Source organism: Volvox carteri, assembly GCF_000143455.1.
Source record: "Volvox carteri f. nagariensis unplaced genomic scaffold VOLCAscaffold_9, whole genome shotgun sequence".
NCBI classification, from domain to species: Eukaryota; Viridiplantae; Chlorophyta; class Chlorophyceae; order Chlamydomonadales; family Volvocaceae; genus Volvox; species Volvox carteri.
The window spans coordinates 1,465,513-1,478,246 of NW_003307552.1; the positions used below are offsets into that span (position 1 = coordinate 1,465,513).

The window sequence follows — 12,734 nt, forward strand, 5'->3', positions numbered from 1 at the left end:
CAGACCCCCCCCCCCCCGATGAGTTACAGTTTAGTTCGTGCAAACGCCGGGTTTGGGGAATGTCGCAACACGCGCACACCAATCTCTCAAGCACTGATCGAATAGAGTTCGTTCACCATCGTTCGTCTTGCATCACGTTGAAAGATAACACTACACGACTTTCCAGTTTGCAGAAGTAATGATGCATAGCAGCAATGAACCGGAACCACCAAACGCAACCTGTTTCCTGGCCCCTCGCGATTGTATCCATATGAGGAACATTGATGTCTGGCCCGCTCGCTGTTGACAATCGGAGTGGCGTCATTGTCGTCGGCTGGCTGCAGCATTGCGTCCACATTGCCTACGACCCCTACACCGTCTTCATTAACGTCGCTAATGGCTTCAGTGAAATTTAGTATCTGCTTTAATGGCCTTCAATGCTTTGGGAGCTTCGGGTCCGAATGTTTTGCAGCGCTTGGTCCGGTCAGAAACAGTCCGATTCCTCGTTGACTTTCCGGCGTGAGCTTCCTAACAGTATCAATGGCATTAAAGTACTATGATATGGTTAACATGTATGTCTCCTGTAAGATTCTAGCGGCTTTGGCATGGACAGCCCATTTTTGGCTGGAGGAATGAACTTGTACGGTTGGAACATTATTTATTCTTAACTTTCAGGACCACGAACATTTTTTTATTCCGAATTCGGAATATATTCCGCAAAAAAATAACGCTGGCGGGCACCTACTTTGCCGGTGCTGTTGATGGGAGGAGAGGAAGGTATTGTACTCAAAACAATACCGCAGGCCCTCTGCACTGCCAAAGTGGGTCGTAGTATGCTGCTTAGTAGTTTTAGCGATACTTGGTAGCACTACGAATATCCACGTCACCATACGGATTGCATGATTAGTTAAGTGACACAGCTCGTTATATGCATACGGTTGCTGTCGTCACTGAATTAAAATCTGGGCTGGGTTGGATTGGATTGGGTTTGGAAACTGCGTTTTAGAGGCCTCCTGGTCATCCTCAAGCGCACCACTGGGGCTGCTTGCATCTTCCTATACGAGATGTCGATAGAGAGCTATGTTTCCTAGTCCAGAACACGAGCCGGATCTGTGCGTCTTCGTCCTGAGCCTGCCTACGGGAGGTGAGAGTAGTAGAGGGTACTATAGTACCGTAGTAGCTCTTCCGCCGCAGCTGTGTTGGCCCTCTGCCCCCGGCCATAGCGAAGCAGGCCAGGTTAAAACTTATTCAACACATGAGCGTCGAACACAACCCAAATGTCTGAAGGTGTTGTATCGTCGCGCGGGACCAAACATCTAAGCAATGAGTCGGCAACTGTCTCAGCATTATACAACGTGGTAGGTAGTCAGTTTTAAGACAATTATAGGTTATTATTATAATTATAGGTAGAATAAAAAAATCTCGGTCGCAACGAGTGCGTTCGTAAAAACGCGCCCATTAGTAAGGTATATGCATTGCAAGCTGTCTGGACGGTGCAGCAGCATTAGGATTGACGACCCAAAGTTAATTGAGTAAGCTTAATTAATTTTATTTCCACCTCACTACCTAAGCACAAACGGTATCGAATCGTCTCTTTAACTCGGGGCAAACCGCTCTCGGCGAGTGCCTCGGGGTGTTCGACAGGCCGACAGGCGACCGGGGCGTTCGACAGGCCGACAGCCTATCGGACGGTGCGCCTTTCCGCTTCCAAGAAACTTGTGCAAGGGAACTGATTGACTCTTGTTACTACCCTTCGAGTTTAGACAATCCACTCGCTCATACCCTCCCAGGCCATAGCAATACGCTCTAGCAGCTCCTCTTTTGATATCCCATCTCCAAACGGCCTCGGCATTGCCCCTGCATAACTAAGTCTTAAATGTGTTCAGGCTCGTAAGCGTTTTATTAGACCGCTATGCCGCACCCTACAGGTCTCCTTTTCTGTCTTGCCGCATTTCTAGTAGCATGCTCCGTTGGCCCATCCACGGCAGCTATTGCTACCTCAGGAGCAAACCGAAAGACTGCGGCTCCTGCTTTTGGCGCCAAGCATCTTCCCGTTCGACGCTTTTTCAACCCGACCGGGTCCTCCGGCGGCAAAAAACGTACGACGACCATTGGCTCGTCGTATCTGCGCTTCAGCGCTAGTGCTGCCAGCGGCCATAGGCACCTGCTCGACACGAACGCAGCTGTCGACGGCACCAGAAGCCACATCTCAACCGACATGCAAACGCCCTCCACCACCAGCATCCGAAGCAATGGCGGCATCAGTAGCCCTAAAAGCGGAACCCTGTCTGGCGCGGTTGCCAAGAGAGGCGGTGCTGACTCCGCTGTCGTGGAAGACTTCGCCACACGGGGAATGAGAAGTGGCTCAGAGCTCCTGGACAGCACCGGCAGAAGCAGCGGGGAGGAGGCGGAGGGCGAGATGGAGGAGGTGGGGGCCTACGAGTTGGAGCCGGTGGCGGATGATGAGTCGGAGGTGGCAGCGGCGGCGGCGAAGGCGGCAAGTGAGAGCGAGGGGACCGCGGCAGCTGCGGGGCAGGAAGTGGAAGACGAGGTACCGGCCGAGGTGACGACGTCAGAGGAGGAGGAGGTGACGTCAGAGGAAGACAACGTGCCGGCAGGAGCGGAGGAGGACGAGGACGAGGACGAGGACGCGGAAGATGAGGGAATGGTGGAGGATGAGGATACTGCAGAGACGGCGGAGGAACCTTCTGAGGACGAGCGGATGGCTCAGGAAGCGCAGGAAGAGCCGCGGGCTGTGCGCATTCCCTCAGATTCGGTTGCAGATATTCGCAACACTCGGGAAGAGGTTCTCGACGTACAAGAGTACGGCGGGGAGGAGCCGGAGCGCGCAGGTACGATGGGCATGTAACGTGTGTACGTGTGATGCCGTACAAGTTAGGACCCACGTCACACGTGTCTGCGTGTGTAGGTGTACACGTACGGCATGAGAGGGAGACCAACCGATGAAATTCTGCACTAAAAATATTATGTTAACCGGATAAATTAGGTAAAGCTCCTTTTCCTTGCCTCTTCGCCCCTTCAATGGAGCCCTCCAAACGCGCAACCACGCATTTGCAGAGCGCTGATGGGCGCACCCAAGGACAAGGACACCAAAAGCGGTGTCATGCCTAACAGCTCTTCCCCCCCTCTCACCCTCTTCCTCATCCATCTCTTCCCCTACTTCCATCTTGTCCTCCGTGCAGATTCCCTCGACCCGGAGGACCTCGCTCGAGAGCTGGCAGGTAGCATTTACGAACGGACAGTTGGCGCCGCCGCTAGTGGCGGCGAGGAGCCGGAGGAGGAGCAGGAAGAGGTGGTGACAGACGGCTCTGGAAACCCCAGTAGTTCGCCCTCCAATCTCAGACCGGGTTCTGATAATGCCAGCAGCAGTGGCAGCGGCAGCAGTGGCCAGCAGGATCGGCCGCGCCGCCATGGTGCCGGCGTCGGAAAGGATCCTTGCGCGGTCGCCGCTGACACCGGCGGCGAGGCCAAGACCGCCGACGCCGCAGTCGCTGTTGCCGAGTACTCACCTTTGTTTGGATCCCCCGTGTGCGACGGACGAGGCAAGAAGAAATGCGTCGCCGCAGGGTATGTACGGCAGCAGCTTGGTTACTATTTGCACAGTACGGTGTATTTACGGCAGATGTGTGTGAGGTTTTGTTTTTTTAAGGACGGCAAGGGAAAGGGAAGGTAACGGCAGAGCGCAGGGTCGGAGGCGAGAGGGCCAGGGGTGCGGTGGGGTAGGGGTGCGGTGGGGTAGGGGTGCGGTGGGGTCGGGGTGCGGTGGGGTAGGGGTGCGGTGGGGTCGGGGTGCGGTGGGGTAGGGGTGCGGTGGGGTAGGGGTGCGGTGGGGTAGGGGTGCGGTGGGGTCGGGGTGCGGTGGGGTAGGGGTGCGGTGGGGTCGGGGTGCGGTGGGGTAGGGGTGCGGTGGGGTAGGGGTGCGGTGGGGTAGGGGTGCGGTGGGGTAGGGGTGCGGTGGGGTAGGGGTGCGGTGGGCTAGGGGTGCGGTGTGGTATGTGTGCGGTGGGGTAGGGGTGCGGTGGGGTAGGGGTGCGGTGGGCAGAATACCGCTCCACACTTGGTGACGAGGAAGAGGGATGTTCAGGATTGAAGGGGAATGTACGGCATCCCACAATGTCGAGGCCACATCACGACGATCAGCAGTCATCTACCATCCCAATCATCCACTCCAGCGCAGAAAAGGATGCTTGACCGGCGCTCAGCTGTAGCCATAAGCTGCAGTTTTCTGGCCGTGCTAATTCAAATACGGTTCTCTACTCCTCAGCCCCAGCAACCCCTCTTCCCTCGCGCCCCTCGCCGCATCTCATCAGGTTGACTTTTAGGCACATCACTCCTAAGCCCCATTCTGCCTGCTGCATCTTCTCCGCTTCCTCCTCCTGCATACATTATTCGCAGACTCGACGGCAAGGGTCGCGGTAGTGAGCTCTTTGCCCCCAACACCCTGTACGGCGAGTGCCCGGACGGCCAACCCGGCAGCCGCGGCTACGTGCTACAGGTGGCAGTCGAGTCTATGACGCCCGGAAAAGTGCTCCGCAGGTACGACATGTTCCCTACGTTTGACACAGACGTATTATTTAGGCATGTAGAATATCTTGTTTTTGTTAAGGTTTATGCCCCGTTTCGATGTAAATTTGCTGTTTCAGTTTTAATTTGGTTGTTTCGCGGTTATATCTTTTTAAACAAATCGCCATGTTTCCCATTCGTCGCGAGCGGCAAAATGCCGCTGGCTCATATTTTCCTTACACTCGGGGGCCCCCTGCCACTCTCCCTCCCTCTCCCGCTCGCCGCCCTTCCCCCCACCCGGACACCCCGCCGCAGCGGCGAGTTGGCCGCAATTCGCGCTGCGGTGGTGTGCTCGAGCGGCCCCAACACCTCGTTTGTCGACTTCTTTTACACCAGCGACGCGAGCATGGTGAGTATCTTGACACACATTTTTGCGGGAAATGCGTTATGCGAGCTGTGCAGGGAACAGAAACACGGGCGTACAAGTGGGCCCGGCTCCCATGGAGCGGATACAGCAGTCGACTCGACAGAATCCTTGTTTAATTTCTTATCGCGGTAGTGAGCTTATGTCGGAAGATGTGTGTAACATTGAAAAGATTCATTAGTGGTGGGTTTCATGGGTGTGGGGTCTCGGAAAGCTTTCGAGAGGTCCTTTTGCGACTGATCGCAAGTTATATAATACCTCATGAGGCTCCCTGTCGAATGTGCGGCGTCACATCGACCAAAAACTGTTCTGTTGCCCACTCCGCTCCGCAAGCAACAAGCCAACCAGGGCTTCTCCTGTAGCATGCTCTGTTGCCGAACCTCCCCCTCCTCTCCCCGATCCTCTGGCCGGCCTCCCGGCTGCCGCGACGGCTGCTGCAGACACCCAAGCGCTCCTGGACTCTGCTGTCCACGGTCGCCTGCGTCCCCTCTAACGACACCTCGGACCGCCCGGCCGTCACAAATTACACCTCCGAAACCTTTCTAATACCAGAAGGTGTTCTCGACACCACCTTCGTAGCCAGGGTGCAGCTCCGGGAGGAGCCAGCCGGGACCAGCCAGGCCGCCGCGCGCCGCCAGGCACTGCCCTGCCGAGACCCTGTAAACGGCAGCGGCGACCGCGATGACCTCGTCGTACGGGTGTGCCCTGCACCGGCGGGGGTTGACACTAAGGCGGCGGAGGCCGGGTGGTCGGACGTCCGCGGCGGCCATGATAACGGGGACGACCACCACAGTGGCGATACCGACTACCAGGGGGTGGAGCTTCGCGCGGCGGTGGTGGTGCCGCCACGTCATCCCATGTGGGGTCTGTTTGCGGCGCGTAGGAATCGAGGAGTAGGGCTTGGCTGAGCTGTGGCTGCCGATGCGCTGATCAAGGTTTAGGTCGCCCTGCGTCTCGACGGGTATGTATGATGATCCAAGTGAATCAGAAGGGCGGGAGCTCTTGGAGGCTGCTGCTCAGTGCCCCACAACCAACTCCTCTCGAGCACCGGGAGGTTGGTTGGGCTTTAAGTCGTGGCAACCGTTACATAACGGCTAAGTACGGTACGGTAGTATTTCCGTGAACCATTTAATGTGTCCATAGAAGAACACATGTTACTCTCTGTTCATGTTGACGTGTGCTGCGTGATTCGATTAACGATTTCGTTCTCCCTGATATCCTGACGGTGCGTTATATTCGCTGTGATTTTCGGGGGACGCAGATCATGTACGATAAAAAAAAGGAAGCTGTTGCTGGGGCCTAGGAAAATTTACATAATCAACAGTTCCTTCTTTTCACTGCATGGCCGGACTCAGAGTTAGGGAACTGGCCTTCCCCAGGGCCAGGGGCCAATAGCGACTGTGGATACCGGGTCGAGCAGGGGTCAAGTTCCCCCCACGGCCCTCTCGTACATCCCGTACACGCTCAGGTCGAGTTTTGCAATTCCATCTTAAAGGTTGCCGCAACATTACTGTGGAATGTTTTATTTTTCAAGTATACTTTATATTACAAATACTGCAAGCTTGTAACGCTGCCCATCAATCCAAATCGACAGTCCCGTGTTCTCTCGCCGCGGCGCATTCCGGTTGACGGTCGAGCATGACGTGTTTCGTGCCGCAGGCACAGTGGAAAAGCATGTTGATATAGCTGCATGCTGCCGTACTGCCGTACTGACAGTTATTACCCCTTCGAGGGAAACCTACCGGGCAGCGGCCCGGCTAGCCAACCATATGCATGTGTCTCCGTCCGTACGTTTTAGCTTAAAACAAGCTTGATAACACCATCCTCAAAGTTCCCCTCAAGTTCCCCTCACGTGCACCGCCAGGTAAAGATTGCCTACCCCATGCAATTCACCCCGTGACACCGTTTCCGGGCTGCCAGCCGCACACAGTCATCAAAGACAATAAAGACACCACTACCTGAAGTCACCACTGTCGTAAGAGGGTGGTCTACACTCGAGGGGGACACACTGCCGGCTCCAACAACCGGCTCTGTACTCTCCCAAGCCGCCCTAGCTCTCAACAGTATGGGCCCCACACTCGCAAGCGTCGGTTGCGTCAGAGTACCCAAGCGGGCATTAGGCAGCACAGATGGGGAGGGCTACACATCCGAGCCTCGAGCCCCTTTCCATAAACACTGTTTCTTTACCTTGGAAGCTCCAAGACATTACACACAGGGGGTAGTCGACCGAAAGGCGGCGGGGCACACATGTGTTGTACGCGGTGTGGTGCGCAGCAGTAAGCTGCGGTACGTATCCGGCAGCAGCAGCGGCCTTTGCCTGGTCCTGGTCCTATAGCTGTAGCCCGTCAAGACTCCCACAGTTTATAAAACTGAGAAGAAATAAAAGAGACAACCACTCCGCTACAGCATGCCAGCGAAAATAGATCAATACATACAGACAAACATTAAAGTAAAAAGCATAAAAACGTGTACGAACATTAATCAACCGTAAATATAACGGTAGGTAGCCCAGCGGCGATGCACCGCCGCTATATCCCGTCACCAGGGGACTGATGCTCAAAGAGGACGCGATAGCGCCCGTCGGCGACTATAGCGCCCGTACACCATAACGATAACGATAACGATAATGATGATAATGACGATGATGATGATGGTGATATTGATGATGACGACGATGATGTTGACGATCACACACGAAAATGCGACACGAATGAGACAGCGACATACATACAGGCATAGCCAAAGAAGACGATGAAAAGAAGGAAATGGCACACACACACAGCCACACAGCCACACACAGAGGCTCACAGCACAACACCACTCTCCCAGTTCGACCACGGCACTCTTCTTCTAGCGGTGCCACGACGCGTCGCTCATTCGAAAAATAACCCGTACGGCAATCACTTTGGAGGCCTAAAGCAGTCCGGAGGTAAGCGGTACATATGAGCTCTACAATCGCCAATGTGGCCCCACCAGCATAAACAGGTTATAGGTTAATTAGGTAAAACCACTACAGGATGGTTTCCTCCTTGGGCGGGTGTAAAGGGCGGGGGGAGTGTGTAAAGGGCGGGCGGGTGTGTGTAAAGGGCGGGGGGAGAGGGAGTGCTCGTGATACCCGAGCACTCCCCGAGGACTACCTCGCACCACTTGGTGATGCTACGGTGACTACGGAGCGCAACACAGGATGTCCATTATATTGTTTGTTTTCCGCCAAGAAGGGTTTGTTCGCCAAGTGTCTCAATAGCAGGGAATTACCCGCTTGCTCACATACACACACACACTCACATATGCACGCAAACAGGCATATACGCAAACAGACACATACGGCAATCGGCACACGCGGTCACCACATGCAAAGGATTTCATGCGGCCACGTACATAAAAAGTACATAGGTGGTACAGACAGACAGACATTAACTAAAGAATTCTATGCCATCGCTTGTTCTTCAGGGCTGCCCGCGTCATGCCTGCGGTTCTTCCCCGCGGCCGCGGCTCTGTTTGCCCTTTGCTTTTTTTTCGCTTTCCCCCCTCCTGTCCCCTCCTTTCCCCCCCCTCCCTCCTGCTCTTCTTCTTCGTCCTCTTCCCACGGCAAAACAACGTTCTCCAGATCGCACGGTTGCCCCCCAAAAACACTTCCACCCCCAGGTGTTCTCATGCCCGGCAGCAGCAGAAACAATTTCAAGAGCTCATCACAACGACCCCCACCTCGCGCAGAGTCGGGCTTGATAACGTACCCACCACGGCCGTCCTTACCCACTACGCCCCTTTCGCCTTCCACACCGCCTTACTGCGCCAACCCCCACCCCGCACGAACGCCGTAGCCAAATTTTATAATAAAACACTCTTCATCACACAAGCACACAACGCGCAGCACTGTATCCGTATTTGAGCAATTCCCGGCAGCGCCGCGCTGCCGCCGCCATCGCCGCCGCCGCCGCCCCGCCACGTCATCAGCAATGCGGACTCCGCGTCCGTAGCTGATTCGCATTTCCTCCTCCTCTCCTCCTCCTCCTCCCAGTTCGCTGATTCCCGGCTAGTTCCCTCTCCGTTGCCTCTCTTCCTCCTTCTCCTCCTCCTCTTCCTCTATTCCCTTCTCTGCCTCCCAACCTTGGTTGCTGCCCCCTCTGCCGCCTCTGCCTTCGCTGTGCTCCTGCATGGACCTGACGATGGCTAGCGGCAGGGAGGCCACCACTGCGGCCCAGGCGTACACCGCCTCAGCTGACGGGCCCCCATCGGAGTGCGGCTGCTGATGCGGCTGCTGCTGCTGCTGCTGCGGCGGCGGCGGCGGCGGCGGAGGAGGAGGAGGCGGAGGCGGTGACTGCACCGGCGCCTGTTGCCGCACCTGTTTAACCCCTGACCACATGCGAACACGGATACCCTGGCCCCGCACCGTACTGCCGTCCTCCGCGCGGCCCGCCTCGCGCCGTCCGGCGTTAACCCCCCCGGGGTTGGGAGCATCACCAGCCTGCCGCACTTGGGTGTCGGCACGGGTGCGCCTGGGAGTACGGCCCACCCGCATTTCCCGGTAGAGTGCCGCCGCCAGCGAGGAGCTGCTATCTGAGGAGCTGTCGGCAGCCCCAGAATTGATATTGTTGTCAATGGTGTCGTCCTCGTCGTCCACGGGAATCGATCGGGGGATCTGGCGCGCAGATACAGAAACAGTGGCCGTCGCGTCCCCCTCCCTGGTGCCGTTCGCAGTCGCCGCCGGCGGCGCCACCTCCACCAGCACCGGCTTGATCCCGAGGCCACCAAGCAGCCCCATAAGGCCCCCAAACAATCCACCAGCCCTGCCGCCGCCGGTTACAGGCTTGCGGACGGGAGCCTTGCCCGTCGGCGGCGGCGCCGCCTCCGCCGCGAGCTCCTGCCTCCGCAGCCGTTGAAGCAGGCGTTCAACCTCCGCCTCCGCTTCCTCTGCTGCCGCTGCATCAGCCGCGACTGTGCAGCTGTCTGGCGCTGTAGAGGCTGCCGCCGCCCGGGGGCCCCCGACGGTGGCCATCACCTGATCCCCGCCAGGACCTCCTCCTGCTAGTACTCCGTGGGATGGGCTGCGATTAGGCCCTTGGTCTGAAGCTACGATGGCGACGGCAGAGGCGGCAGCGGCGGCGGAGGTGGCGGAAGCGGTGACGGAGTTGCCCCCAGCGCCACGCACACGGCCAGGAGCGTCTCCGCCGACGCCGGTGTCGGTGCCTCCGGCGGCGCTGATTCCGGGACTCGGTACGACATTGTTTGCCATCAACACAAACGGTTGTGTCGAAGGCTGTGACTCTGACGTCGATGGCGCCGCGGCCGCTGCTTCTGCTTCTGCTGCTGCTGGTCCCTTGTCGCCACAGGACGGGTCGACGTCACCGATGTCGGCAGCTCCGGAACTGTCCTTCCGACCTTGAAGCTCCTGCACCTGGGCCTGCAGGACCGTGCCGTAGCACGGGGCGCACGTGCGCCGCACAGGTGTGTGTGTGGGGGGGAAAAGACGGAGTTCTTCCCTCTACTTCCCACTACTACTACAGGCTAACAGAAAACACCCACCTCGCCAAAAGTAATATGTTCTGATACGGACGTCAGAGGTAAGACGAAACCATTGGCGAGTGAAAAGCAGATATCAGAAATAGACGGATAGTCCAGGAGAAGAGAAATGCTGCAGCACGAACACTTACAGGAATATTTACCAACGTACCAGCGACCCCCACACGACGAGATTACCCTAAGCGACGGTCGCCGGGTTGTTCTCCGCAAGACAGACGCCCATGGATATACCCCCTATGTACTGTCCAGCTTGCTTTCCGTTGAATCTTTCCCACACACACTCCCCCTCCTCCTTCCGCGCCCAAGCCGCCCCTCCCCACAGGCATGCATACACACACACCTGCAATGCCGCCACCAGCCCCAGGGCCCGGTGAAGGGCCCGACTGCGCTCCTCGAGCTGGACCTCGTAACCCCCTCGAAGCTGCGACGGGGAGGAGGGGGGGGACCAGGGCGAGGGGTGCGTGGGGAGGAAAGGGGGTTGCGTGGGTGGGGGGCAGGGACAGAGAGAGGGGTCTGGATCTCACCGTGGACTAGCTACCATCATCATACTTCTACGACACATCTTCACTTGCGGTCGTGCCCGAGTGGTTAAGGGGTCTGACTCGAAATCAGATGGGATCTCCCGCATAGGTTCGAATCCTGTCGACCGCGCTCTGAATTATTTCTTATCATTTTACCAAGTATGTGTCATATGCTCATATAGTGCATATTAAACCTTACACTCACGACATTAATCGGGAGATCTAGATGTACGAGTTGCTGCTGAGGAGTGGACATGAAGTCTAGTTGATGGACTAAGTTTCGCTGAGTTGGTGGTGATGGCTGATCTACCTCTACGGATATCGGCTCACTGGATGAGGTGGGGTCTAGGCAGCAGAACCAATAAACCGCCGTCGGTTGTACGGTGGAAACAACTTTTAATATATGGGCTCCCGGCTTTGACGGACACTCCCCACACACACTCCTGCGGCATTTGTAACTCGAAATCATCACTCCTGAGCACCCGTTGGTGGGGATACTGGAAGTGCCAACCATCCAGACCATCCCAACCACATCAAACCCCCTTACAGCTTCGCTCCCACTACCGCGCCAGACGGGGGACTAAGACGAGGGGTGGTGGTGGCCTGCCCCACACCTCCGACCCAACCCATCCCGCTTCAAACCGGACAGGAGCAAATGCCGCAGTCGCCCAACCACTCACTCACCTCCGCCATCTCAGCCTCGTGCGCCCGCCGCAGCGACCGCAGATCCTCCGCCCGCCGTACCTCCACACCCCGCACGGCATCCCCCTCCGCCGCCGCCGCCAGCCCACTTTGGGGGTCCGCCATGTGGGGCCCCGCCTGGAGAGCTGCATCACGTTGGGCTAGCTGGGCGGCGTGGTGGGTGCGCAGCTCGGTGATCTTGTGTGCATGTGTGTGGTTTGGGGGGTTGGGGGGGTGGGGGGAGAGGATGGCGGGAGAGGAAAGTTCCCTTTAGGGGGAAGGTAAAGTAATAAGGGCGGATGATTCCCTGACATGGCAATGTCAAGGAATGGGAAGGATGATTGGGCCGGGATGAGGGAAGGGAAGCGGGCCCGCTGCTGGCACGGTTTTTTTTCAAAGTAATATAGCGCCTCGCCGTACGGTACTATACCGTAATCCCATGCAGATATCAATCCCAGTGTACCTGCTTCCGCAGCAAATCCACCTCGATGGCGTGTTTCTGCTGCAGCTGTCGCTCCAGGGATCGCAGGGCCTCCGCCTGCCGTACTGCCGCCGCTTGCGCCGCCACGGACTCCGCCGCAGTTGCCGCGTACGCGGCGGCGGTGACCGCCGCCCGCGCCTCCGCGCTGCGCAGCGCCGCCACCTCTTCACTTGCCGCCGCCGCCCGCGCCTCCGCCTCCGCCAGTGCGACCCTCATCTCGTCCAATTGGCGACTGAGCACCGCAACTGATGTGGAAGCGGCGACACGGCGACGGTTAAGTTAACCTAACAGACACGTGACAGGCCTTGGTGCCGTGTACGTCAATCGAGTGCAGCTCCAGGGCCCAAGGGGTCCTAATGGAAATGGGGGTCATTGGAGGCCTTATGGAGCCGGAACGCCCCCCCCCGCAGTACCACAGGGCTTCAGTCTCTCAGTAACCCCACCCCACCCCACCTCACCCCACCTCACCCCAACCCAACCACGCCAGCCGCTATCGGGGTGGGGACCCGCATCGCCCCTTCCCGCAGCTGTCCGGGATTCTGCATGTCGTGTGTACCGTTACCCGACGTCTCGTGCACCCGGTCCCTGCCCCTGCCTCCCGGCC

The 12,734-nt window shown here is 57.6% G+C and overlaps 2 protein-coding genes across 2 annotated transcripts in view; one reads left to right on the plus strand and one right to left on the minus strand.

Moving 5' to 3' along the window:
• Positions 1–1,891: 1,891 nt before the first annotated feature.
• VOLCADRAFT_88625 (uncharacterized protein) lies at positions 1,892–5,835 on the plus strand (the record flags this gene model as incomplete). Its single annotated transcript, XM_002948167.1, has 5 exons — positions 1,892–2,831; positions 3,183–3,567; positions 4,396–4,536; positions 4,819–4,912; positions 5,368–5,835. The coding sequence occupies 5 exons, from the start codon at positions 1,892–1,894 to the stop codon at positions 5,833–5,835; spliced, it is 2,028 nt and encodes a 675-aa protein (XP_002948213.1).
• A 2,102-nt stretch (positions 5,836–7,937) lies between these two features.
• Positions 7,938–12,734, minus strand: part of VOLCADRAFT_88626 (uncharacterized protein) — a gene marked incomplete at both ends in the record, with an annotated part of 29,895 nt that continues 25,098 nt past the window's right edge. Inside the window, 5 exons of the mRNA XM_002948316.1 lie at positions 7,938–7,955; positions 9,270–10,328; positions 10,788–10,868; positions 11,653–11,847; positions 12,113–12,375. Of these exons, the coding sequence (XP_002948362.1) occupies positions 7,938–7,955; positions 9,270–10,328; positions 10,788–10,868; positions 11,653–11,847; positions 12,113–12,375 (1,616 nt within the window). The remainder of the gene's footprint in view (positions 7,956–9,269; positions 10,329–10,787; positions 10,869–11,652; positions 11,848–12,112; positions 12,376–12,734) is intronic.